The 23,743-nt window shown below is 45.0% G+C and overlaps 2 protein-coding genes across 2 annotated transcripts in view; both read left to right on the top strand.

The window, feature by feature from the left end:
• KCNJ4 (potassium inwardly rectifying channel subfamily J member 4) overlaps positions 1-22,799 on the top strand; it is a 28,075-nt gene extending 5,276 nt beyond the window's left edge. Inside the window, exons 2-3 of the mRNA XM_079994588.1 lie at positions 18,924-19,117; positions 20,670-22,799. Of these exons, the coding sequence (XP_079850714.1) occupies positions 19,080-19,117; positions 20,670-22,011 (1,380 nt within the window). The 5' untranslated portion in view covers positions 18,924-19,079 and the 3' untranslated portion in view covers positions 22,012-22,799. The remainder of the gene's footprint in view (positions 1-18,923; positions 19,118-20,669) is intronic.
• Positions 10,776-12,266, top strand: LOC307225598 (endosome-associated-trafficking regulator 1-like). Its single transcript, XM_079993515.1, has one exon. It carries the CDS (start codon positions 10,981-10,983, stop codon positions 12,109-12,111), a length of 1,131 nt encoding a protein of 376 aa, XP_079849641.1. The 5' UTR covers positions 10,776-10,980; the 3' UTR covers positions 12,112-12,266.
• Positions 22,800-23,743: the final 944 nt, after the last annotated feature.

The following is a 23,743-nucleotide window of genomic DNA, read 5'->3' as shown; positions in this document are numbered from 1 at the left end:
CCCGAAAGCTCATATCCAGGCAGCATTCTGAATCCATTTTCTAGGGTCTGTGTTCATTCTGTCCACTAAACTGGCAAGGAATTCATGCAAGCTTTTAACCAGTTAATATTTACCTATCTGAGCATGTTCTAAATAAGTGTACTGACGGTCTAGTTAAGTTCAACAAAGCAGTATGTGACCACTTGCATCTTAGAAATTGGTTCCTCAGTCATAAACATACAGTTTCCCAGACTACTACTTTAGCTGATTTGTTGAAGAAAATATGTTTGTTGGCACACAGCACTGCAAAAAGCATCTGCCAACAGGTTATGCTAATATCACACGAATGTATTGTTGCCTCTGTATGCCTGACAGTCACAGACAAATAAACTGAAATTGGTTTAAACTGCAGGTGGATAAGCACAATGGAAAAATCAGATGCAATTTGTCTACCAAGATAAATTGGCTCATCAGAGCATGTGCCAGACTCTGAATACTTTCACAAAGGCAAAAGTGCCCCAAGACCGTTCCACCCATGGCCACCGGTGGCTATTTGCTCCTGGCTGTTTTATCAGGTGATTTGTACGGCCATTTAGGGTTATGGAGATGATGTTTCTGAGACTGCCATCTTGTTCACATGGTTTATGAATACAGTGGTACCTCGGGTTACATATGCTTCAGGTTACATATGCTTCAGGTTACAGACTCCGCTCATCCAGAAATAGTGCTTCAGGTTAAGAACTTTGCTTCAGGTTAAGAACAGTTTCAGGTTAAGAACGGACCTCTGGAACGAATTACCATATTTTTCGCGCACCGGCCCATAGGGCACACCTAGGTTTTTTTTTGGGGGGAAATAAAGAAAAAACATTTTATTTCCCCCCCCAGGCACAGGGCTGGGGAGGGGGAAGCCCAAGCTTCCCCTGACCCCAGCCCCCAGAACAGGCTGCTATCCGCAAGCCTTGGGAGCCCGGGGGGAGTTCCTGCCAGGCTCCCAAGGCTTGCGGATATCTGCCCGAAGCCCTGGGTGCGCTGCGAAGCGCTCCCCGGTCTTCGGGAAGCAGGCTGCTATCCGCAAGCCTTGGGAGTCCGGTGGGAGCTTCCTGAAGCCTGGAGAGCGAGAGGGGTCGGCGCTCTCCAGGCTTCAGCGAAAGCCTGCATTCGCTCCATAGGACGCACACACATTTCCCCTTCATTTTTGGAAGGGAAAAAGTGTGTCCTATAGAGCGAAAAATACGGTAAGTACTTAACCCAAGGTACCACTGTACAGTCGTACCTTGGTTCTCTAATGCCTTGGTATTCGTACATTTCGGCTCCTGAACACCGCAAACTCGGAAGTGAGTGTTCTGGTTTGTGAACGTTTTTTTGGAAGCCGAACGTCCGATGCGGGTACCATGGATTCCGATTGAGTGCAGGAAGCTCCTACAGCCAATCGGAAGCTGCGCCTTGGTTTTCTAACAGTTCCAGGAGTTGAATGGACTCCCAGAGTGGATTAAGTTCGACAACCAAGGTACGAATATACACAGAACACTACATTGGCCTTGGAGGTGGACATCCTATTGCTTGTTTATTTTTTTATTTCTAACTGAGGCTGGATGTCTTTATAAAGGAATGATACAAAATTTGCTAGGTAGGGTTTCGTGCCATGTCTAATCATGATTAGATTCAACAAGAATGTTCTCCCCATCACTGCATCTGCAGGCCAGAATAATACGCACCTGTTGAATTTCTACCCTGTCATGGAACTGCAAGATAAAGCAGGAAGCTTCCTTGATGTGGTGGGGAAAATGGAAACCTGAGACCAGTGTTTCCCAAACTTGGTTTGCCAGCTTTTCTTTTCTTTTTTTTACTACAAATCCCATCATCCCTAGCTAGCAGACCCAGTGGTCAGGGATCATAGGAACTGTAGTCTAAAAACAGCTTGAGAACCAAGTTTGCAGAACACTGTCTTAGACAAACGATGCACTGTGGGTGGTATTCAACTAACTATTACTCAGAGCAGACCCACTGAAATTCATGAATATTAATTTCAATAGGTCTACTTAGTGAATAGGTCAACTCTTGGTTGAATATCACCCTGTACTCTTTTCCAAAACTGGAAAAATAAATGGAGGTGGGTGGAAATCCTTATGTTCCAGTCACTGATGCTGCGGTCACATCTTTTATAGTGCCATTGCAGGGCAGGTGCTCAGGATACTACCACGTAGTTCAACTGCCCATCTGACATGCAATGCACCTGCCCATTTCTGCCTATGCCTGTACAGCCTTATAACACACTGATGTCTGGCCACCTGTATCTGTTTCTAACATATAGTTTCTTTGCCTGGGTTATGTGGGCTATCCCTCCGAGTGTGGGTGGCATTGACTTATCTTCTACCCTCCTTCATCAAGTTATTATTATTCTCTCACAGTAATTATGCACTTATTGAACAAAGTGCAATGCTGCAAACACACTAAAAAGAAAATTGAGATGCAGAAAGTGGGCAGCTTATCAAGGAAAAGGTAGAAGGAAATCCCACGAGGTGACAGTCTCAGTGTTCAGAGTCCCCCCCTCCCCGCACTGTTTTAAGCAGTGCAATTTAAAAGTGGGGAGGTTTACCACCAGTTCTGCTTTCAACCATGTATATAGTACCGGCATCTGCCAGGGAAAATATTTGTCCCTTTCCAGGCTGACACAATTTCGTGTAACACCCACATAGGTACCCACACATTTTCATGGCACGCAGCACAGATCAAATATTGGGTAAAAATAAAAGTTGAAGGGTGTTCAGTTCAGCATTTGTACACAGCTAGTGGAGGATGAGGCCATAATGTCTTTTAAGGATTTTAGATCACTATCCTGTTCCTCACAGTAGTCAGTAATGGATGCCACAGAAGAAAACGCATACGGTATTAATGGAAGTCATTGCTTTCTTCTGCTGCAAAAGAGAAAGCAAAGCATGGACCAGACCATCAGTGGATATAAGCAAGCATGACTTTATACCAGCTGAGGATCTGGCCCTGTGCACCTGAGCTGTGGTTTTATTTCTGGCACATGTAAAAGATAAAGACAGCTGTGTTATTAACAAAAACAGTATGTGACTTCTACTGAATGCCTCCCAATCAATCTTTTCCACATGAAGGTACTTAGCCCCCAAATTTACAGTCCAGTTAATGGGTTCTGTGGTGTTTTGCCAAGCCTAATGAAAAAGAAGCCGCTGTGGGTACAAAGAAAGAATGAATGCAGGTCTGCCATATGACTTCTTCGGCCTTTCCTGTTTTTCTTTGTAAGATTAAGGCACTGCTACCCCTTCAGAACATTTTCTCTGTCTTTTCCACTCTCATTTTTACCTCTCCTTCTCTGTCCATGTGCAGGACAATATCCCTACCCTTGAGAAGTACATGCACCCATGTGCACATATGCGCACGCGCATATGGATCAATAGCAGAAGCTTTCTTTGTTTATATTTCCCCATCAATAGCAGTACGTAGATAAACTAGGTCTGGCAACGATTGAGCTGTTTAGAGTTTGGTTATGTCATGACCTCTGATGCTGACCTTATTTTGAGGAATGAGGCGAATTATCTGGCACGTCACATAGTACCATCATAATCAAACTGAGGGCAAGAATCTCCATAAAGGCGGCCACACCACTGTTAAACCTACCATCTGAATTTTCAGCTAGGAAATGTGATTTAAATTAGTCTGACTGCTGTATTTAAAAAGACTGACACAGTCTGTCCGCATGTCCTATAATCAGCTGCATGTACAAGTGGTTAAATCGGTCTTATCGGGTAATGCAGAAGTCAAGAAGATTTCTTCTTCTTTTTTAAAAAAGAAGCCCTGTGCACTTTTGCAGGTTGTTATGGCACATCGCATTTTCTGAGCAGTCAAAGCAGTATTAGATATATTATAGCTAGGAAACTCTGATACTTTCCTCTGATAATGCATTTATTGTTGCAGAATCTTACCAGCATTTTGTGAGCATAGATTTCGCCACGGATAAGTTACAGAGTGTCTTCTCCTCTTTGGCCACATGCCACTGTTTCTTAAACAAAACCAACCATTTTGTGATTTGTTAAGATATTGTTTGAAGGCTGCAAACTCCCCTATTCACATTTGCATAGCATGTTGCATAAAGCTCCCCTAGTCTTGCGCTCGGTGCTCAAGCAACCCACCCTTCAGGCACTACTTGGGTGTGTGTCTGTGCTCTCATCATTAGCTGTAAAGGTGTGTAGTTCCACACCCACCCACACCCACACCCTATTCTGTATCTCTTTTTCACTTCTTTGGTGCCTGAAGCATGTGGGCACATCAACATGTCATGAAGAGTTGCCCCGATTGCTAAACCTAGCAGGGACTTTTAATGCTATATACGAACATCATATACGACGCGGGTGGCGCTGTGGGTTAAACCACAGAGCCTAGGGCTTGCCGATCAAAAGGTTGGCAGTTCGAATCCAGGTGAGCTCCCGTTGCTCAGTCCCTGCTCCTGTCAACCTAGCAGTTCGAAAGCATGTCAAAGTGCAAGTAGATAAATAGGTACCGCTCCGGCAGGAAGGTAAACAGAGTTTCCGTGCACTGCTCTGGTTCGCCAGAAGCGGCTTAGTCATGCTGGCCACATGACCCGGAAGCTGTACGCCGGCTCCCTCGGCCAATAAAGCGAGATGAGCGTCGCAACCCCAGAGTCGGCCACGACTGGACCTAATGGTCAGGGGTCCCTTTACCTTTACAAACATCATATCCCCCTTTCCCCAAGATGACCCTCTTAAACTTTTTAAATGCCCAGCACTCCCTCCATTAGTAGCTAACTCACTATAGAGGATTACCCTTTACTGCTATCCCGTGATGATTTATTACATTGCAGGCATTCTCACCTTGCAGACATCACACTTATTGCTCTTACACTGTGACAGTACAGGCACTATAATTGTCACAGAAAGGTATTTTTGTGTGTGCCCTGTGGGGCATAGATGTGGAAATATTGATGAATGGGATGTGTGCAGATGGAGAGCACTGTGGAGATGATTATGTAGATAAACTTGGTGATAAGAAACCATGAGCTTAGGCACCTCAAGGGGACGAGCGTTCATTTCAGTTTCAAATTTTCTTACTTATTGGTAGGGCATGCACAGTAAAAGCAAGGCACTAGGTTTCTTTCCACACAGCAGGTGCCAAAATCCTGTTTTTATCACTACCTGTTCCTAATGTGGGAGCCAGTAGCTATACTCTGGTGACAGCACTCTTTTCACCAAGGATCAAACACGAAGTCTCCCCTCTCTGCCTTAAATATCCAGCACTCCTAGGTAGGCAGATATTAATGTTGTTGCCTTTTAATGAAGTATTTGCTATGTTGTGTTCTAGAAAGAGCTGCATATTAAGAGAGCGTCATTGTAGGTTACGGGACTTTGTGGATTGCACATTTTTGTTCAGCACAATGAATTTAAAACTCTTCAGTTCACCAGAATTATCCAGAATGCTTAGTTGGCAGCAAATCATTTTCTGATCAATCCAAGTTACTGCTATCCACATTACTGAATTGTCCCACCTGTGTCATGAGGTGGTTTCCAATACGTAAGTTATCTGCTATCCTGGCACCCTCCAGATGTTTTGGAGTACGACTCCCGTCAGCCCCAGCCAGGGCAGCCATAGTTGGCATCAGGTTGGTGCAGGCTGATCTAAGTCATCAATAAATATCCTTACATAAGTCATCAAGAACTTTTGCAATATTTATAAAAGAGCGACTACTCTGCAGCCTCCTAGTGGCTGCCTTTTTGATGTGTAGAATAAACAGGCAGAAGGTGTTTGTAAGACCAGTGCAGATAAATAATGTTGATTTCACACCAACAATCCTCTGTGTGAAGTGACTCTTCAAAAGATAGAGCGTTTCGCTGGTAAGAAGATTGTGAGGTGATGAGATGATCCCTCTGTCTTGCACTACCATTTACATAGTAGACTGTCTCTTTCCCCTCCTCTTCACATGCGACATACTGAAGAAATGTGGGTATGTTGCACACTGGCTCCAGAAACAGCAAAAGACTGTTGGGCTTACACCCCTCAAAAACTGGGCTCACAACTCCAGTCTTAGTGCCTCAGGCAGAAAATCTGCCATGGTGGTAAAAAGTGAAAAACTAAATACAGTGAAAAACTAAATAATTGATTATTTGTTGCCCCACGGTATTTCAAAATATACCACCTCAGGCCTGGTCCCCCTGACTATTACTTTTAGTCAGGGCTGGTGAAAGAAAGACATGTTTCTGCCTGAACTCAGCCAAGTTATTTTAGCATCTAAGGGTATGTTCACATTACTGCTTTACTCCACAACCAGTGCATTCCCACGGCTAATTTTTGAAGTTTGCATTCACATGACGTTAGCAACAATCCACATCAAACTGATGTTTGATTTGTTTTTTCCTCAAATGAGCTTCAATCCAGCTAGAAAACTGTATGTGGAGTAAGCAGTAATTTGAACATGCTGTCACAAACACACAGATGGATGTGCAACTGCAGATGAAAAACTTAACATATAGGAGTTTCGGGGGGGGGGGTGCAGGGACGAGGAAACCGAAAAAGGTCAAGCACATTGGGTGAAGACATCCCTGTCCTTCTCCGATGTGAACAGCTCCCTGCAAATGCAACTTTGAAACACAGTGTGTGAGCATGTGTGGAAATGACCTCATTGCATTTCAAGCCACTGATGTGAACATATCCTGAGGCTGAGAATCCCACATGCACTTCTCCTCCCACCCTGGCAGTAAAAACATGACAATAACAACTTACAACTTGCTGACCTTTCGTGACTCCCAAAATCTGCTGCCTGAGGTGGCTGCATTACCTAATGATAGGGCCGGCCCTGCTTTTAATGCAGATGAATTTCAATAGCTCTTCTCAGTCTGTTTCTCAGTGGATTGTATTTCATAAACCTTAAACTCATCAGAGAATCATCATCATCATCATCATCATCATCACAGTGGGTCTGTGATATTTATGACACACACAAAACCAGCTTTGGGTTTTCACTAGCCTTGGAGAGGAGTATTACTCCGTGTTCCTTGCTTGCCATCCATAGGCCGTGACCTTCCGATCTCCCCTTTCCTCATACACAGCAGCACAATCTCCTTCCCTTTTTTATTCACTGCCATCTTCCTCCCCATTGAGCTGGTTCTGGAGAGCATCCCCACAGTTGCCTAGCAATTGCAGCTCAACTTTCTGCCAATGGCTGCTAGTCATCATCATCATGGTTGTTTGCCACCTTCAAGGTGATAGGTGATATGCCTCTGAATACCAGCTGCTGGGAAACAGCAGCAGGAAAAGGACTATGGCCTCATGTCCTCCATGGGGCCTTCCCACAGAGATATCTGGCCACTCATTGTATGGGAAACAGGAAGTCGGACAAGACAAGCCTCTGGTCTGGTCCAGCAGGGCTCCTCTTACGTTTCCCCCCTCAGATCTGGTAAAATGGCTAGTGGTCGCTGGGCCTGAGAAAAGCTGTTATCCTCCGCTGACCCACCAAGTCCAGTTCTTAAGGACATCCCTCTCCAACGGACAATTAACTGCACATTTATTGTGAAAGAAAAGGCCTACAAGTCCCACAGTCCTGAACTCCATTATACTTCCTTCCCATTCAGAAGACAGCAGTTGTGTTCATGTCTCATGATGGGGAGCCATGTTCCCATTATAGAGAATGTCATTCACTTAACACGGGAGCAAAGATTTTAAAAAGGGGTTTATGTGATACATTTCCTTTGTCTTCTTATTTGACTTTTCCAGTTGCCTAACACGCAAACACATATAGAAGTTAAATCGGTTAAGTCATTAGTCATAGTTAATACCTCCATAATTACCGCTTCATTTGTTTTGTAGTCGTTCCAATACAACAAAAATGGTAACCTCCCCCACCCTAAAAATCCTCACTAAACGAACCCCTCCACCCCATAACTGCTCATGTCTTGCTATTTTGTTCAGGATCATTATATCCCAGCTTATCTTCCACAGGATTCTTGATGGTATGGTAACTTTCCCACTTTTTGGCTATATCAACACACGAGAGACCAAAATGTAGGAACTTTGAGGCCCCTAACCCAGATCTGGCAATCTGAGGGATGCTTTCTGGCCCCCTAGTTCCCAAAAGCGGAAGTGGTGTGTGGAGAACATAGCTTCTGTGGGAATAGAACTTGGCTGGGAATAGAACTTGCAGGCCAGGTAATCTTAGGGATAGGGGCTGAGGTGCTCACCCAACTCACTTGCTTGCCAAAGTGGCCCTCCAGAAAAAACAACAACTAGTTAGCCATCTGAGTGAAGGGCTAGACAAGTACTGATGCTCTTCTGGGAAGAGAAAGAAGCTGGAGGTGGCAGGGGGCTTGTAACCTTTCCTTATGTCTCATGCTGGCTGTGTCATCCAGCAGGTCTTGGTGTTCATCCCTTGCTTTGCTGCATTTCCTTCCCTCCACCATGTGGGTTGATCACGGCTCAAACTTTTAATTCAGATGGTAATTGAAATAATAATACAGGCAGAATCCCTTCTGTCTCTGATGCTGCAGCTGGCTTTGTGGAGCTATGAATAGCTCTGAGTCACGCTCTGAAGATGGTTTCACTTCCAACGGTTTGTTTTGTTTTGGGGGTGGGGTTTTTTGGTCATTTTTGGTGGTTGTTTTTTTGTATTGCTCCTTGGGCTATGGGGAGGGGGGAGAACCCACCATGCCTCTCTCCCTACCCCAAAATGCACCCAATGAGAGACATAAAATTGCTATTTAAGCATCAGGGGATGAGGTTGCCTAAAGAAATCCATCAGTTAACAGTCATTGGGAGGACAGATGGGGACTGCTGGCATATACTCCTTGGTCTATTTATAATTATTATTTTTTTAAAGCACATTTGATTGCGTTCCCCTCTTCTTTGCTCTGCCTTCATATGCCACATGTTGGCAGAGCAAAGTGAGACTGGCCTGGTTTTAACTTGCGTGCTTGGCATTTTCTGTCGGTTGGTTTCGTAACTCACCATCTCCCCCTGAACAGTAAAACAGATGAATGAAATCCTGCCCACAGATTATCTGAACTGGTCACAGTCTTTCATGTTATCAGGTTAATCCAGGTTGGAACTACAGTACTCAATCACTTTCTGTGTGGGGCTTGAAAAGTGCTTGAAAACTGCCTCAGTAGGTGGTGGGCTTTCCTTTGCTGGAGGTTGTTGAGTGGAGGCTAGAGCCAGGCCAGGACTGTGTGTCTTGCATTCCAGATCCTACACAGAGGACCTCCAAGGTACCTTCCAACTCAATGATTTTAATAAAATGATGGAAGCCAATTCAGGACAGTGAACTCAGTTGTACTCTCAAAGAACAGTTACAGTGAGAAGTTTCCAAAGTGCAATTCCTTACAAAGTCAGCTTTCTTTCTTTCTTTCTTTCTTTCTTTCTTTCTTTCTTTCTTTCTTTCTTTTCTTTCTCTCTCTTTCTCTCTCTTTCTCTCTCTTTCTCTCTCTCTCTTTCTCTCTCTCCCTCCCTCCCTCTCTCTTACACACACACACACACACACACACACACACACACCTTAATCTATTTTACACAGTTGTTGTGTGAGTGTTTTTTTTCTATTAAAAAAATGTTTAGGGGTACTCTCATTTTGACTCAAGAAAATCACCATTTTATAGTTCAAATCAGGAAAAATAAATACAGTAAATGGACAAAAGTACAAAGATTCGCAAAATGTTTAGGGGTACGAGTACCCCTGCGTCTCCCCAGAAAAAAAGCACTGCACAGAAGTAAGCCAGAATCCATGTATTCCATCCTGAGTTCTGAACTCAGTGGAGGAAGGGTGGATATAAGCTTGAATAATAACAGTTTTTTTAATGTTGTGCATTGTGGAGTAGATTCTGCATTAGCATACGGAACACTACGGACAAAGTTAGCAGACAAAGCTTCTCTCTTGCAGCCCTTTGTCCCTCCCATTGCTGCTTAAATGCTAACCAGCGTCATTTCAAAACACCAGTATCATTAAAAACAAAAAACATTTGTGATTAGCGTTATTCACATACTATTGCATGCCAGGCCAATATCCAAGTGGTGCAAGATTCCAGGGGTTCTAGGCTCTTACCCAGGGTTCACGTTTCCTTTTGGAATGAGGCACAGCGGAGGCTGTGGCGTCTTTATGATATATGGCTTATTTACGCATATATACAACCTGAGCCTGTGATGGAAGGGTTCACAGCATTAATACCCCCCCCCCCCAAAGGATATTGTTTCTTTCATAGCCACAGACTTGGATTTAAACAGAAATCATTTCTCTCAAACCTCTCTGCCAAAGGAGAGGAGTGCTGCTGGGGTGCTGCTGCTGCAGCTGAGGCGTCTGCTATGCACAGGTGGGCAGGAGGCCACTACCAACAGAGTTGGGGTAGAGAGCACTGGAGGACCTACAGAATCCAAAGGTCTGCAGTTCCCACAAGGGACCAGAATTTTGGGTTCCTCAGCTGTGCCAGCCCTGGAGCTAGCACAGCAAAAAAACAAAGACTGGCAAGAGTCTTTAGGGCTTTCAATGCAGCAGCAGCTGCACTGCCCCAGTCCTCCTTGGTCCTAGTTAGGATTGCCCATCCATAGTTGGTTTGATCAGCTTACTATCTAGCTACTGGCATTAAAACTGGGGCATGGCATGATAACCTAGGAAGATTCCAGACAGGGTCAAGTCCCGGCATCAATAGTATATAGTTCAACGTCACTGGCTGAAAAAAAAAGTTGTAAAAGCTGTTCTAGCTATGTGTCTCTCCCAAGCCTGTGAAGTCACAAAATGAAGTACTGTCATCTAGTGACATCATAGATCAAGGTAACTTCTGCTTCCTCCACTATTAAAGAGATGCGCACATACAAGGTAAAGACTCAGATGCTTCAGTAGACCATTAAATTGTGCTGAGGCCAGCAGCACTGGCACTACAGCCGACAGGGCTGGTTAATCCTCTGGAGAAGAAGTGGGACCTGGGCTGGTGCTAATTTGGAAGAATGAAACTTCAATAGAAGCCAATAGGGCCTCCCCCAAAAAACATGCCACGGCCACTTCTGGCAGGCTGCTCACATTCCCGAGGCCTGAAAGAAGAAGAAGAGGAAACCCAGCCCTGTTACCACCACCACATACCACCTCCTCCAGACCACATCAAGGGTCACATCAGCTCTGGAGATAATCAGATGAAAAATTCAAATGACCCACCCACATTTTCTTTGAAAGGGATGGGTAAAAACAAGAACCGTGGTCTTGGAAGACAGCATGAAGTAAAAAATAGAAATTACAGAAAGAAAATGGCAAGGCAGAACCTTGGGCTTGAAGTAGTGTCTTTGTCTCCAGAACCACTGGGCTTGAACTTGGAATTTCAAGAGCCATTATACAAGGAGGCAACAGTTTCTGATCATTTATCAGATGACGATGACGACTGGAGAGAAAGATACCCGCCATCTGCCTATGACAAAGTGCATCTGTCGAGGATTGCCAGCATGGCTCAGTGTGATCCATACAATTACAACACAACTAGTCTTTCGGGGATGGAGGCTTTCTCTTCGTGGGGGTTCAGTGACAACGAGACGTGTATTGGGTGCCCTTCTCATACCAAGACGGACGAAAGCTATGTTGCCCATGAAGAACCCATAGAAAATATGGAATACGTGTCTCCGCAGCTGAGCTACCAAGAGCTTAGGGAGGAAAATTCCATGCTGAGGAGGAAGATCAGAAGGATCCAAAACTTCTCAGAAAGTCAGACCCAAATGGTAAGGAACCTGGAGAGGACATTGCAAGCCACGGTGAATAAAGAGGAGAAAGACGCTCAAGATCTGGAAGCTCTGGTGCAACAGGCAGAACAAAATCTCCAGTGCATGACTCAAAGAGCCCTGAAGGCGGAGAGTGATGTTGAGAAGATGAAGCAGGAGATGTGCTTCCTCCAGGCTGAGCTGACCTGTTACAAAGTGGAGAACGAAAACCTGCGATCAGGCCAAACTAGCAACATGGGAGCAGTGAAACAGCATGTTGAAATTGCCTTGCAGAACCTCCTCAGGGTCACCAACCATGCACACGCTACCATCCACCAGCTTGTCTTTGGAGCTGAGACGTTGACGCTTGTTGCTGACCTCCTTAAATCTGTAGGCAGGATGTCTGAAGTTGAAGAGGAAGTGATAAAAGAAACTTAGGGAGCTCTCTTGCCTGCAAGTGCAGTGCTCCTGTGGTACCTTTTGAAGCTTAAAGAATTTGCTCTCGTAAAGTTGAGGCATTCCATGGCTCCAAATAAGAGACCTCACTCTTTCCCCCAGAAGTACTTTTATTACATAATGGAAAATTAATTTCATATACTCATGACTTGAATACTCTGTTTCAAAGCTTAACTTGTAAGAGTTAACAGTGTTCAGGTCCCATGGACACCTGCAGACCTTAGTTTAGTTTTTTTTAAGACTCAGGCTTTGAGCCATGCTAATGTGGAACACCTGATTGACCCTTGTGTGCTTGTAGCAGCCACACAGAATGGGGGAGATGATTCAGATTGGAACAGTGGCCTGGTGGGGAGGAGAATTCAGATCCTCCCCAGATCCTCCCCAGCCAGGACTGCTATTTGTACACAGCTCTGAGAACATCCTCAGTCTTAAGGATGTTTTCAGATGAGATGGGAGCCACTGTCGTGCTATTTATGTAAACATCTAAGCCCTGCTGGTGCAGGGCAATGGGAAAAGAGCCTTTGTAAAGCAGATAAACATGTCGTCTAATGCAAGTTGTGGGATAGCTCAGTTGGTAGAGCATGAGATTCTTAATCTCAGGGTTGTGGGTTCAAGCCACACTTTGGGCAAAGTATTCCTGCATTGCAGGGGGCTGAACTAGATGATCCTCGTGGGTCTTTCCAGCTCTGCAATTGGTCCTTCCAGCTCTACAGTGTAGATTCTACAATCCTATGAATCTGCATTTGCATTACAGACAGAATGGTGCAAATGCTGATTTGCACACAAGAAACGCAAAAGCAACAATAGTGGCTGGTCAGTGATATTGCTCAAAGCCATGTGGCTGAGACTGCTTTCACATGCGAGGCTTCACATTTAGGTAGGGTGGACAGATGCAAAAGTGGAGGCTCCTGCACTTCCTTAACAGTTGCAGAAAAGAGGGGGTGGGGTTTCAGCAGGTGTCACTGCTGGGGAGTCCCTCTGCTACATAGCTATTAACAGGCGCAGCAGGGCCCCTGTCCTCTTTTGCACCTGTTTTTCCCTGCCCTGCTAGACATGGGACAACTTGGTTTTTGGCTATTTTACCAATAAATTTGGTTACTGGCTATTTTGAGGCTCAGAGTATACAACCAGAAGCATGTTTTCACGTGACACCATTGTGGTCTTAAAACAACAACACCTCATTGGTACTGTGCTTGTCATGTGCTCTTAGCAAGACTTATCCTGAAAGCTACACCTGCTGAAAGTCCCTGTACAACATGAAAGGTAGCAGAGGAACAGAGGAAGCTTCTTCATATCAAGCCACACCATCCGTTGATCTAGCTCAGCACTGGGTTTCAGATGGGGGTCGTTCCCATTGCTGCCTGGAGATGCCAGAGTCTAAAGCTGTGCATTTTTGCATACAAAGCATATACAGTGGTACCTCGGATTACAGATGCTTCAGGTTACAGACACTTCAGGTTACAGACTCCGCTAACCCAGAAGTAGTACCTCGGGTTAAGAACTTTGCTTCAGGATGAGAACAGAAATCGTGCTCTGGCAGCGCGGCGGCAGCAGGAGGCCCCATTAGCTAAAATGGTGCTTCAGGTTAAGAACAGTTTCAGCTTAAGAACGGATCTCTGGAACGAATTAAGTACTTAACCTGAGGTACCACTGTATACTCTGCTGCTGAGGTACAACCCTTTTCTTGAAAGGTCAGATGCAACAGCTCTGTCTTTTGCATCTGCCTGTCTTGAATTTTAAGGGAGAGTGTGTTTTCTAAATGATCTCTGTTGCTTAGAAAAAGAGGAGAGCCACATGTCATGTGAATGAGCATTCTGGGCAATGCTGGATCTACATTCACCCTGCAAGGCAATGGAAGCCCAAGCGCCATTTGCAAAAAAACCCCAAAACCCAGCTTGAGCTCAGTTGCCTGTTTTTGTGGCGTCTATGCAGCATGCACTAGCAGAGGGATGAGATGGGATTGGCCCACATCGCTCATCAGTCTCAGCCAGCAGGAACCCTGCGAATGATGGGTGTTGGACCTCAGCAACATCTTAGAAGGCCACCCTGCCCTAACTTTCTGCTTTTAATTACATTAGACCCCAACCTCTCACCCATCCTGTTATTCCTATGAGGAAATGAAGTTTACTGCCCCTCTCCCACGGGGAGGAGTTGTATCAGTGGGTCAGGAAAACAAGCAAACTGAACTCAGTTTGAATTCAGAGGGACAGAACTTCTCCTCAGCAGTCCTTGGCTTGTAGGGCCCAATCTGCACAGCAGGGAGAGTGAGGGTGGAGAAACAGAACTGCCAACTTTTTTTCTGGCAGTGCTCCTGTACCTTAAGCTGCAGCATCAAAGGCAACAGAAAAAGCTTTTCCAGTTGAAATTTTGCCACGTCCATAGTTGTTAAGGGCCTTATTAGCCCTTAGCCAGAAAAAAAGTTTCAATCTGAAGGGAGCGCTCTAGTTCACTGTGGTTTGTGTCTTGGTCCCTGGCTTTATTTGTAAAGAGAGGGGCATCTGGTAAAAGACTGTAAGCTACTTGTATGCTTTAGTGCAATCCAGGAAATACATTTTCATTTAATTTATAACAGGCAACCTAGATTGCGACAGCATTCTCAATTGCTAGGAAGGAAATCTAGCGTAACCAGAGAGCAACAAGAAGGCAGTAGGTCACCTGGAGATGCCAGGGATTGAACCTGCAACCTTCTGCATTCAAAGCAGATACTCTGCCACAAAGCTATGGCGCCTTCCCTTGAAGAATAGACCTCAAGCAAGGGATATCAATGGGTAGGCGGTATTGTGCAGGAAGATGGAAAATGACACTGTGAAGCGGTCCTCCTTTCTCAGGCACAACAAACATGTTTCCAAAAAAGAGCCCAAAATTTATTTATTTTATTTATTTCATAAAATTTATATGCCACTTGATTGTTAAAAAAGAAAACCCTCAAAGTACTTTACAAAGGGAATAAGATAATAAAAAGTATTAGTTAAAAAACCACTTTAAATAAATTTATTTGGAAGTTCAAGAAAAGTTCCTTCGAATGCAGACAACTGTGCTGATTCACATAGACATACAGTGCTTTTTTTCGGGGGGGGGGGGGTACACATACCCCTAAACATTTTGTGAATCTTTGTACTTTTGTCCATTTACTGTATTTATTCCCCCCCCCCCGATTTGAACTATTTTTCTTGAGTCAAAATGAGAGTATCCCTAAACATTTTTAAAGAAAAAAAGCACTAGACATAGAAACACACACACACACACAGCCCCAAAGAGTTGCAGTACATCACATAATACCCAATTTAGTAGGATCAGCTGTCAGTCGTAGAATACATTTATACTGAATAAACTCAACCTGGAACTTTCACAAAGAATCTTCCACCAGCTGAAATGCAACCTTTAGCTTTTAAGAAGAAAAGCAGACAATTGTACCCTACCTTTAAAAATGCTTGATGTGAAGTAGAAACCCCATCAAAGAAAAGGGGGGGGGGTAAATATCTAGCCTCTACTTTGTTTTTCTGCTTCTCTGACTTCCCTAGAACCATAGGGAAACATGAAAGCCTTCTTATCACCTGCTTTCAGCTGCCAGAGCAAGGTGTGCCTCTCAATTACTCTGGAACTCCAGCAGATGACGCCCTGTTCTGGAAAAAAAACTCCTAGAGTTGTGCCCCCTCTCCCTCCCGTCCTCCTAATCAATTCTCCTAGCTGACGCTCCTCCCAGACAGCCTTTACTCTGAAAGCTCTTAGTAGACATTACATTGACCTTTTAAAGTTTATTTCCAGAATCATGAGGACTGGGAACCACAACTGTATAGGAAATCAATGCAATTGCTTCCGGCCAGATAAATGTGTGCTGAGAGCTGGAGTGCTCTCCCTTGAAAAAAGTTATTATCACTCATGAAAAATTGGAACAGGGTGGAATATACTGGTAGGTTGCACCTTCATGGAAATGTCTTCTGTTTTATTGGTTTTGCTCTTTGGCATCAGACTAGAAATTCAGGAAACGTTCCTTCAGAAAGGGAAAAAACCCAACCTGAAATGAGGCAATTTCTTGCTCATCTCCAGGAATGTTGATGATGCAGCCTGAACTTCCAGAAAGGGGCAGTTGCCAAATGAGAAGAAGATAACTTCCCTCTCTGCTTTAGTGTGTGTGGTGCAGAAAATACACTCCTTTTTCATTTTTAAGAAGCTGCCTTATGGCATTGACGAATCTCATCTTAAGTCAGGGCTTGTCCACACTTATGTTTTACACTTTCCAGGCACATATCCATGTTGTAAAGTTCTGGGTCTGAGCACTCTTTCACCCAGATATCTCCTTGCAAAACCCTGCTCTTTAAAGCACAACAAATGGCAATTCCAGACCCTCCAAGTGTCCCTACTTTCCAGGGATGTTCCTGATTTAGAGAAGCTGTCCCAGTTTTTGCTTTGATCCTAGAATGTCCCACTTTTCCTTAGGTAAAGGTAAAGGGACCGCTGACCATTAGGTCCAGTCATGGCCGACTCTGGGGTTGCGGCGCTCATCTTGCTTTATTGGCCGAGGGAGCCGGCGTACAGCTTCCGGGTCATGTGGCCAGCATGACTAAGCCGCTTCTGGCGAACCAGAGCAGCACACGGAAACATCGTTTACCTTCCCGCCAGAGCGGTACCTATTTATCTACTTGCACTTTGACGTGCTTTCAAACTGCTAGGTTGGCAGGAGCAGGGACCGAGTAACGGGAGCTCACACAGTTGCGGGGATTTGAACCACCCACCTTCTGATCGGCAAGTCCTAGGCTCTGTGGTTTAACCCACAGCGCCACCCGCGTCCCCCTTTTCCTTAGGATCTCCTATTTTCATTGGAGAAATGCTGAAGAGTATGGAGTTATCCTACCCCTGAGCTGTCTGAAGGCAATCCTGTATAGGGATTTATTTTAATGTTTACAATGTTTTCTTGTGTTTTTATATATGTTGGAAGCTGCCCAGAGTGGCTGGGGCAACCCAGTAAAAAGTGTGGGGCATAAATAGTAAAATTATCATTATGGAATGGGACGTCCCTATTTTCATCAGAGAAATGGTGGAGGGTATGCAATTCAGGTTTTCTGTGGGTTGCTGTTTGCTCTGATTCAGCAATGGTTAGCATCTGTCTTGAGATACAGTGGAGCGTGCCTCCAAGGGTGAAGTGAAACTGCTGCATAAGCAGCACCAAAGTGACCTTCTAGGACACAAGCCTGGGCAGCGTGTCTGGAGGTCCTGGACTGCCCAGATGACAAGACCCCATTCTCTGCCTCGCTACTGTAGTCCAAAGGAAAGCAGAGCAATATGTTTTCAATGTATCTACTGTATCATTTAAAGCCTTATGGATTCCAGCCTTATGTTTCCAGATCCCTCTCACACAAGTTGCACTCCGCTTTCAGAATTTATGGTGAAAGCCTTGGCATCACTCTGAGCCCAATTCTTAGAAGCCATAGAACACATCATACAATGAGCTTAAATAACCTTTGAGCCTTCCCCCTTTCTGTTTGAAAAGTCTGAGCATTCTTTTTCATGTGAAAGAGAAAGGGGAAGGGAGGCATTTGTAATGTGAATAAGTTTTCATCCAGCATAAGCTTTGCATTTGCATTGCAAAGGAACTGAAGCAAGGGTCCCTTCAAGACTCAGTTATTTGGATGGCACCTCATCACCAAACATTTAGGAAATAGTATAACTGCATTTCAAAGCAACTGAAGCAGGCAATAATTTTAAGCAACTCTGGTTCTAGGGTTCTGAGGCCCTTGGACACAGTGCCCTTTGTGGGGTGGGGCTAATCTGAAAGATGTGGGGCAAGCGAACTGAGGATTCCCTTATTGTTGTTTAGTCGTGTCCGACTCTTCGTGACCCCATGGACCAGAGCACGCCAGGCACTCCTGTCTTCCACTGCCTCCTGCAATTTGGTCAAACTCATGCTGGTAGCTTCAAGAACACTGTCCAACCATCTCGTCCTCTGTCGTCCCCTTCTCCTTGTGCCCTCAATCTTTCCCAACATCAGGGTCTTTTCCAGGGAGTCTTCTCTTCTCATGAGGTGGCCAAAGTATTGGAGCCTCAGCTTCAGGATCTGTCCTTCCAGTGAGCACTCAGGGCTGATTTCCTCCTCAGTAGCATGTTGGATGCCTTCCGACCTGAGGGGCTCATTTTCCAGCGTCATAACTTTTATATGCCTGTTGTCTTTGTCCTTGGAGTTTTCTTGGCAGGGATACTGGAGTGATGGATCCAGGTGGATCACGTTTGGTCAAAACTCTCCACTATGACCTGTCCATCTTGGGTGGCCCTGCACGACATAGGTAATAGCTTCTCTGAGTTATTCAAGCCCCTTCGCCACGGCAAGGCATTGATTAGGCTGCCTCTGATCTTCTTGAATACTCTCTGAAAAGTAGTAAGGATAGCACTGTTAGGACAGTGAGTCCATTGCTAGTTTGGGGACCCTGGCAAATGCTCAACCTTCCTGCCCTCCAGAGCCAGCTGTGGTTTTAAGCCTCACTTGTGAAAATCTGTTTACCATAGTTCTAAGGTACAGTCTGAAGATGCAGCAACCTTGCTGAAGCTAAGCAGTCTACTCCTGACTTGATAGGAGACAGCCTGGGAACACCATATACACCTGCTTGAGTTCTGTAATGCAGGAAGATGGGATAGAATACAGACAACAAAAAAGCCCATGTTTTCTTTGACTAGGATATGGACAAAATGGCCACACAGGCTAAGACTGGTCCACATGCTAGAGGTTACCTACTCTGGTCTAGGCTATGACTAATCTTTTTAGGTGTTGTGATATTTCTTCCACACTTTTGTCTCTAAAACAGGTATTCACCCCACAGCGACTGCCAGATATGGCTGCCACCACTGCTACCCACCAGCCCTGAGGTACCACCGCCTTGTGTTGTGTGTATACTTGTGTGTGACACCCACTCCCTCACACAACATCAGAAACCTCTCACCTCTACAACGAGGAGTACCTCATGATAAAGCGAGTCATGGGCAGCATCCGGGTAAACAGGTGAGGAGCTTGTTCTGTCCAGTCTTTATTGTTCTGTGTCCATCTGAATTTCCTGTTGGCCACACATATAACCCAACAGTTGTGTATAAAAATCCCTCCCTTTGATACACCCAAGGCACAAACAACACAAGGCATGTACATTGCTACAACCTGATTTGTATACATGAGCATCTTGCATTTTAGACTTTGACCCACCATCCAAGATGCCTGTTAATATTGTTCCCAGCAGCAATGGTGGCAACAGTTCAGGAAGCATGGCAAGAAGTATCCCAAAGGAAGTCCTGTCGTGGGGGTTTAGAGCTCTTGCTGCAGTTTAGGATAAGGGTAGGGGTCCTGGAAATCTCACTAGTTAATATGGATTAGCAGTAATCACTTGCAGATGATCATTTTGAACCAGGCTTGCCAGCCAACAGCAGCAGGAGTAACTCTCCTCCCGTTACGGCAAAATGGAAATAGAGAGGGTGACATATTTTGAGGGATAAGGAGACAAAGGCAGGTCGCATATCTTGGAGAGAGGGAGTTTCTTTCAGGGTATCTGCCAACCCTTTGTCTCTTGATCTCTAAATTACACCTTTGGTTTTAGATCCAGGATGCTGGGAGACACGCTTGTTGCTGTAGCAACAGAATTGTCTAAACTGTGGAAGTGTATAAACATTGTCACAGATGCACAATTAGATCAACAAACGAGAACTGAACAGAAAATAGAAGCTTCCGGCCTTATGCAATCCAGAGTTAACATGTAGTTATGAAACCATATTCACGCAGCCCCTTGTCTGCCCTGTCTAGCCTAGGAGGTCACTCTAGTTGTATGTATAATGAATGTCCATGTTGGAAGATGTATGCATGCGAGTGCCACTCAGATAAATCTCTGTGCTTTGGGTAGTACTAGCTGAATGCTGCACTGTTGTGATACATATTCTTCATAGCACTGCTTTGTGCAGTGACTTGAGTTCTGATCTGCTCAATGAGATCCAGAGGACCTTCTGAATCCCTGTATTGAATGTACTCTGTGATGCCTGGAACCCTGAATCTCATATGGGGTTAAGTCATTACACCCTCTACTTTGAAAATGGTTTAAATGCTTTCCCCCCCTCATTCCCAATATGTACATATACAAAAATATAATATTCTAAAACTGCAAAGAACAGAACATCATTTTAATTGCAGGTATTTTGAAGTCAGAATGATTCACCCTTCTGAATCGCTCGCTCGTGCGCATGCACACACACACACACACTTCAACTTGGTCACTCAGGACATCTGGTGCAATGTGCCCACAGACACATACACCAGAAGTCCAGTAAAACAATGATCCTGCAGTGAGTCAAATGAGGCAGTGGACCTTTCTGCATGAGTGTTAGTGGAGACCTTTTAAGGCAGGGCTGAGGAACCTGTGGACTTCGTCTCCCATCAGTCCCAGCCACCATGGGCCAATAGTCAGGAGTGATGGGTATTATAATCCAACAACTTCTAGAGGGCCATATACCCCACACATGCTTCCTCAAAGTTTCCTTTCTCCCACTTTTAACTGTGATCTTTCTCCCCTCAAAAGGTACAGTATTGTCTCCACTGAAGAGGATGGACATAAAGTTTCTTCCCTCGGCAGCATTAATGGGCACAGTCGGAATGGAAAAGGCCACGCCCCACGACGGAAACGCCGCAACCGTTTTGTCAAGAAGAACGGCCAGTGCAATGTCTATTTTGCCAACCTGAGCAACAAATCCCAGCGCTACATGGCTGACATTTTCACAACTTGTGTGGACACTCGCTGGCGATACATGCTCATGATCTTCTCGGCGGCCTTCTTGGTCTCCTGGCTGTTTTTTGGCCTTCTCTTCTGGATCATTGCTTTCTTTCATGGTGACTTAGATGCCCCCAGTGCAGGAAGTGGCTCTCCCGCAGCAACAAAATTCTGCATCAAGCACGTCACTGGGTTCTTGGGAGCTTTCCTCTTTTCGGTAGAAACACAGACAACCATCGGTTATGGCTTCCGATACGTGACTGAGGAATGCCCCCTAGCCATCATGGTGGTAGTGGTACAATCCATTGTGGGCTGTGTTATTGACTCTTTCATGATAGGCACTATCATGGCTAAGATGGCACGCCCCAAGAAAAGGGCCCAAACTCTCCTTTTTAGCCATCATGCTGTCATCTCTCTACGGGACGGCAAGCTCTGCCTCATGTGGCGGGTGGGAAACTTGAGGAGGAGCCATATTGTGGAAGCTCACGTTCGGGCCCAGCTTATCAAGCCCTACATGACGGCAGAAGGCGAGTACCTTCCGGTGGACCAGCGAGACCTGAACGTGGGCTATGACATAGGCCTTGACCGCATCTTCTTAGTGTCTCCCATTATTATCGTTCACGAGATCGATGAGGAAAGCCCACTCTATGGGATGGGCAAGGAACAGTTGGAGAGGGAGGACTTCGAGATTGTCGTCATCCTTGAGGGCATGGTGGAAGCTACAGCCATGACCACCCAGGCTCGCAGCTCCTACCTGGCCAGCGAGATCCTTTGGGGGCACCGCTTTGAGCCTGTTGTCTTTGAGGAGAAGAAACATTACAAGGTGGACTATTCACGCTTCCACAAGACCTACGAGGTGGCTGGAACCCCTTGCTGCTCTGCTCGGGAACTGCAGGAGAGCAAGATCACCATCTTGCCTTCGCCTCCACCGCCCCCCAGTGCCTTCTGCTATGAGAATGAGCTGGCTCTTGTCAGCCAGGATGAAGACGAGGAGGAGGATGACATGGCTGTAGGAGTAGATTTAGGAGGAAGCGCCACAGAAGATGCAGGAGTCATACCTATGATGGAGTTTGGGAGCCACATGGACCTTGATCGGTTGCAGGTCTCCATCCCTCTGGATACCCTCTCATACCGCAGGGAATCTGCCATCTAATCTCCACACTGAACTTTCCATCCCATCCTTATTCTCCACCATTTCCTTCTCCCTTTAGTACCAGTGCTTGGTTGGAAAAGCCCCTCAGTACTGCTTCTTCTACTGACTCTTAAAAACCTGAGAATGTAAAGACGCTCAGGCATCTTGCTATGAGAGTTAGGAAAAACAGTGGTTTTAGACATTCTGGATTCAGAACAGAACTGAGATCATTTCCCCACTTCATTTCCACAGTTCAGCTTTTCTGTGTGGCTCGAAACTATGAAAAGACAGCAAGAGCTACTATGGCGTAGGATAATATGGGAGATAGTTTATTAAGCTGCCAGCTTCGGGACCAGTGATCACTAAAGTGTTTGGCATGATTGCTGTGGGACAAAAAAAGCTGCAATGTCAACCATGCTGGGATAAACTGGAGAATCTGGTGTTTCGTGGGACAGGAGAAGATAGGGTGTGGGGGGGATATAATCTGCATGTATATTATTTGTTGCATACTTAAAATGTTGCCTCGGGAGAGAATAGCTTTAGCTTCCTCTGCTCTCATGCATTAACAATTCAGCTCTTCTCATCCTGGTTCTTGGTATCCATGATTTCCTAAGTAAGTTAATGAACTTGTCTCTGATCCTTTTGAGATTTTGGTCCCTTCCAATGGAGGCAAGTGAGAGAAATTTGCAAGAGGAAAGATTCCCAACTGGACCAGCATCTAATGACCAGTAACTGGTCTCTTCTAAGCAATGGGATCTATATGCTCAACCCACCTTCACCATCCGACTCATTCCATGTTCTCACCTGAAAAAAACTGACTTTGTAACTATTTATTTTTTAATAAAATATAATGTTTCAGGGGAAGCCTGACGACAAAGAGAAGGGAGAACCCAGGTTCAGTGCATTATGCAATGGTTAGCATTTGCATGGTGACCAATCCCATGTGCAAATCAACTCCACAGACTTAAACTGGTTTAATAGATCCACTCATCCCTAAGGAATTATGAGGAATGGTTTTATAAAGGAGTTTAAACAGAATTCATTGCATCCTCCTTAAACTATAATTTCCTCTCCTTTTTGGTGGTGGTGGGGAGCGATAATGGTTAAACTGATATAAATCCAACATTGGTTAATAGATTACAGACACGCCTGTACAGCAGGGGTAGCCAACATGGTTTTTCCAGATATTTTTGGACTCCAATTCCCATCAGCCTTAGCCAGCACAAGCAAACCCATATGCCAAGCCCCACAAAGCTTACAACCTAGACACGCTGACATATGGGTTTAAATTAGGGTAAAAGAGGGGTAGGAGAATGTTATATACACATACGTGCACTATAGGCTAAGAGCGGATAAAAAGAAAAATTACAGGTTATGAAAAGGCCAGATATATGATAAGCATAAGAAATGAAAATTGAAGACAGTTAATGTGATGCATTGGATATTTCCAAGGTAAACTGTGGGCTTCACATCTATGAGGAGAAAGAAGCAACATTTGATGAAGAGCTTTGAGTAACTTGAACACCCTGCATGGACTCAGCAGAAGGTTGGTAAGATGCAGCTGCTTAATTACCTGGCCTTCCTCGCCTCATTAACCAGATGTATCTTTTCCGTTAGCTCACTGGCAGATAAACGTTATTATGTTCTTATCGAAATTTGTGAGAACCCCGCAGATGAAAGACTTCAGTACGGGTCCACAGAGATAACAAAGGCATTCTTAATTTGTTTGGCGCTGGTTAAATACTTCCGTTTT

This window comes from Podarcis cretensis, assembly GCF_951804945.1.
Source record: "Podarcis cretensis genome assembly, chromosome: 10".
Taxonomy (NCBI): domain Eukaryota; kingdom Metazoa; phylum Chordata; class Lepidosauria; order Squamata; family Lacertidae; genus Podarcis; species Podarcis cretensis.
The sequence above is the reverse complement of the archived record's forward strand: the minus strand, read 5'-3'. Positions and strand labels throughout refer to the sequence as shown.

Coding starts and splice junctions, on each gene's coding strand:
- LOC307225598 (XM_079993515.1), top strand. CDS start 10,981: ATGCCACGGCCACTTCTGGCAGGCTGCTCACATTCCCGAGGCCTGAAA.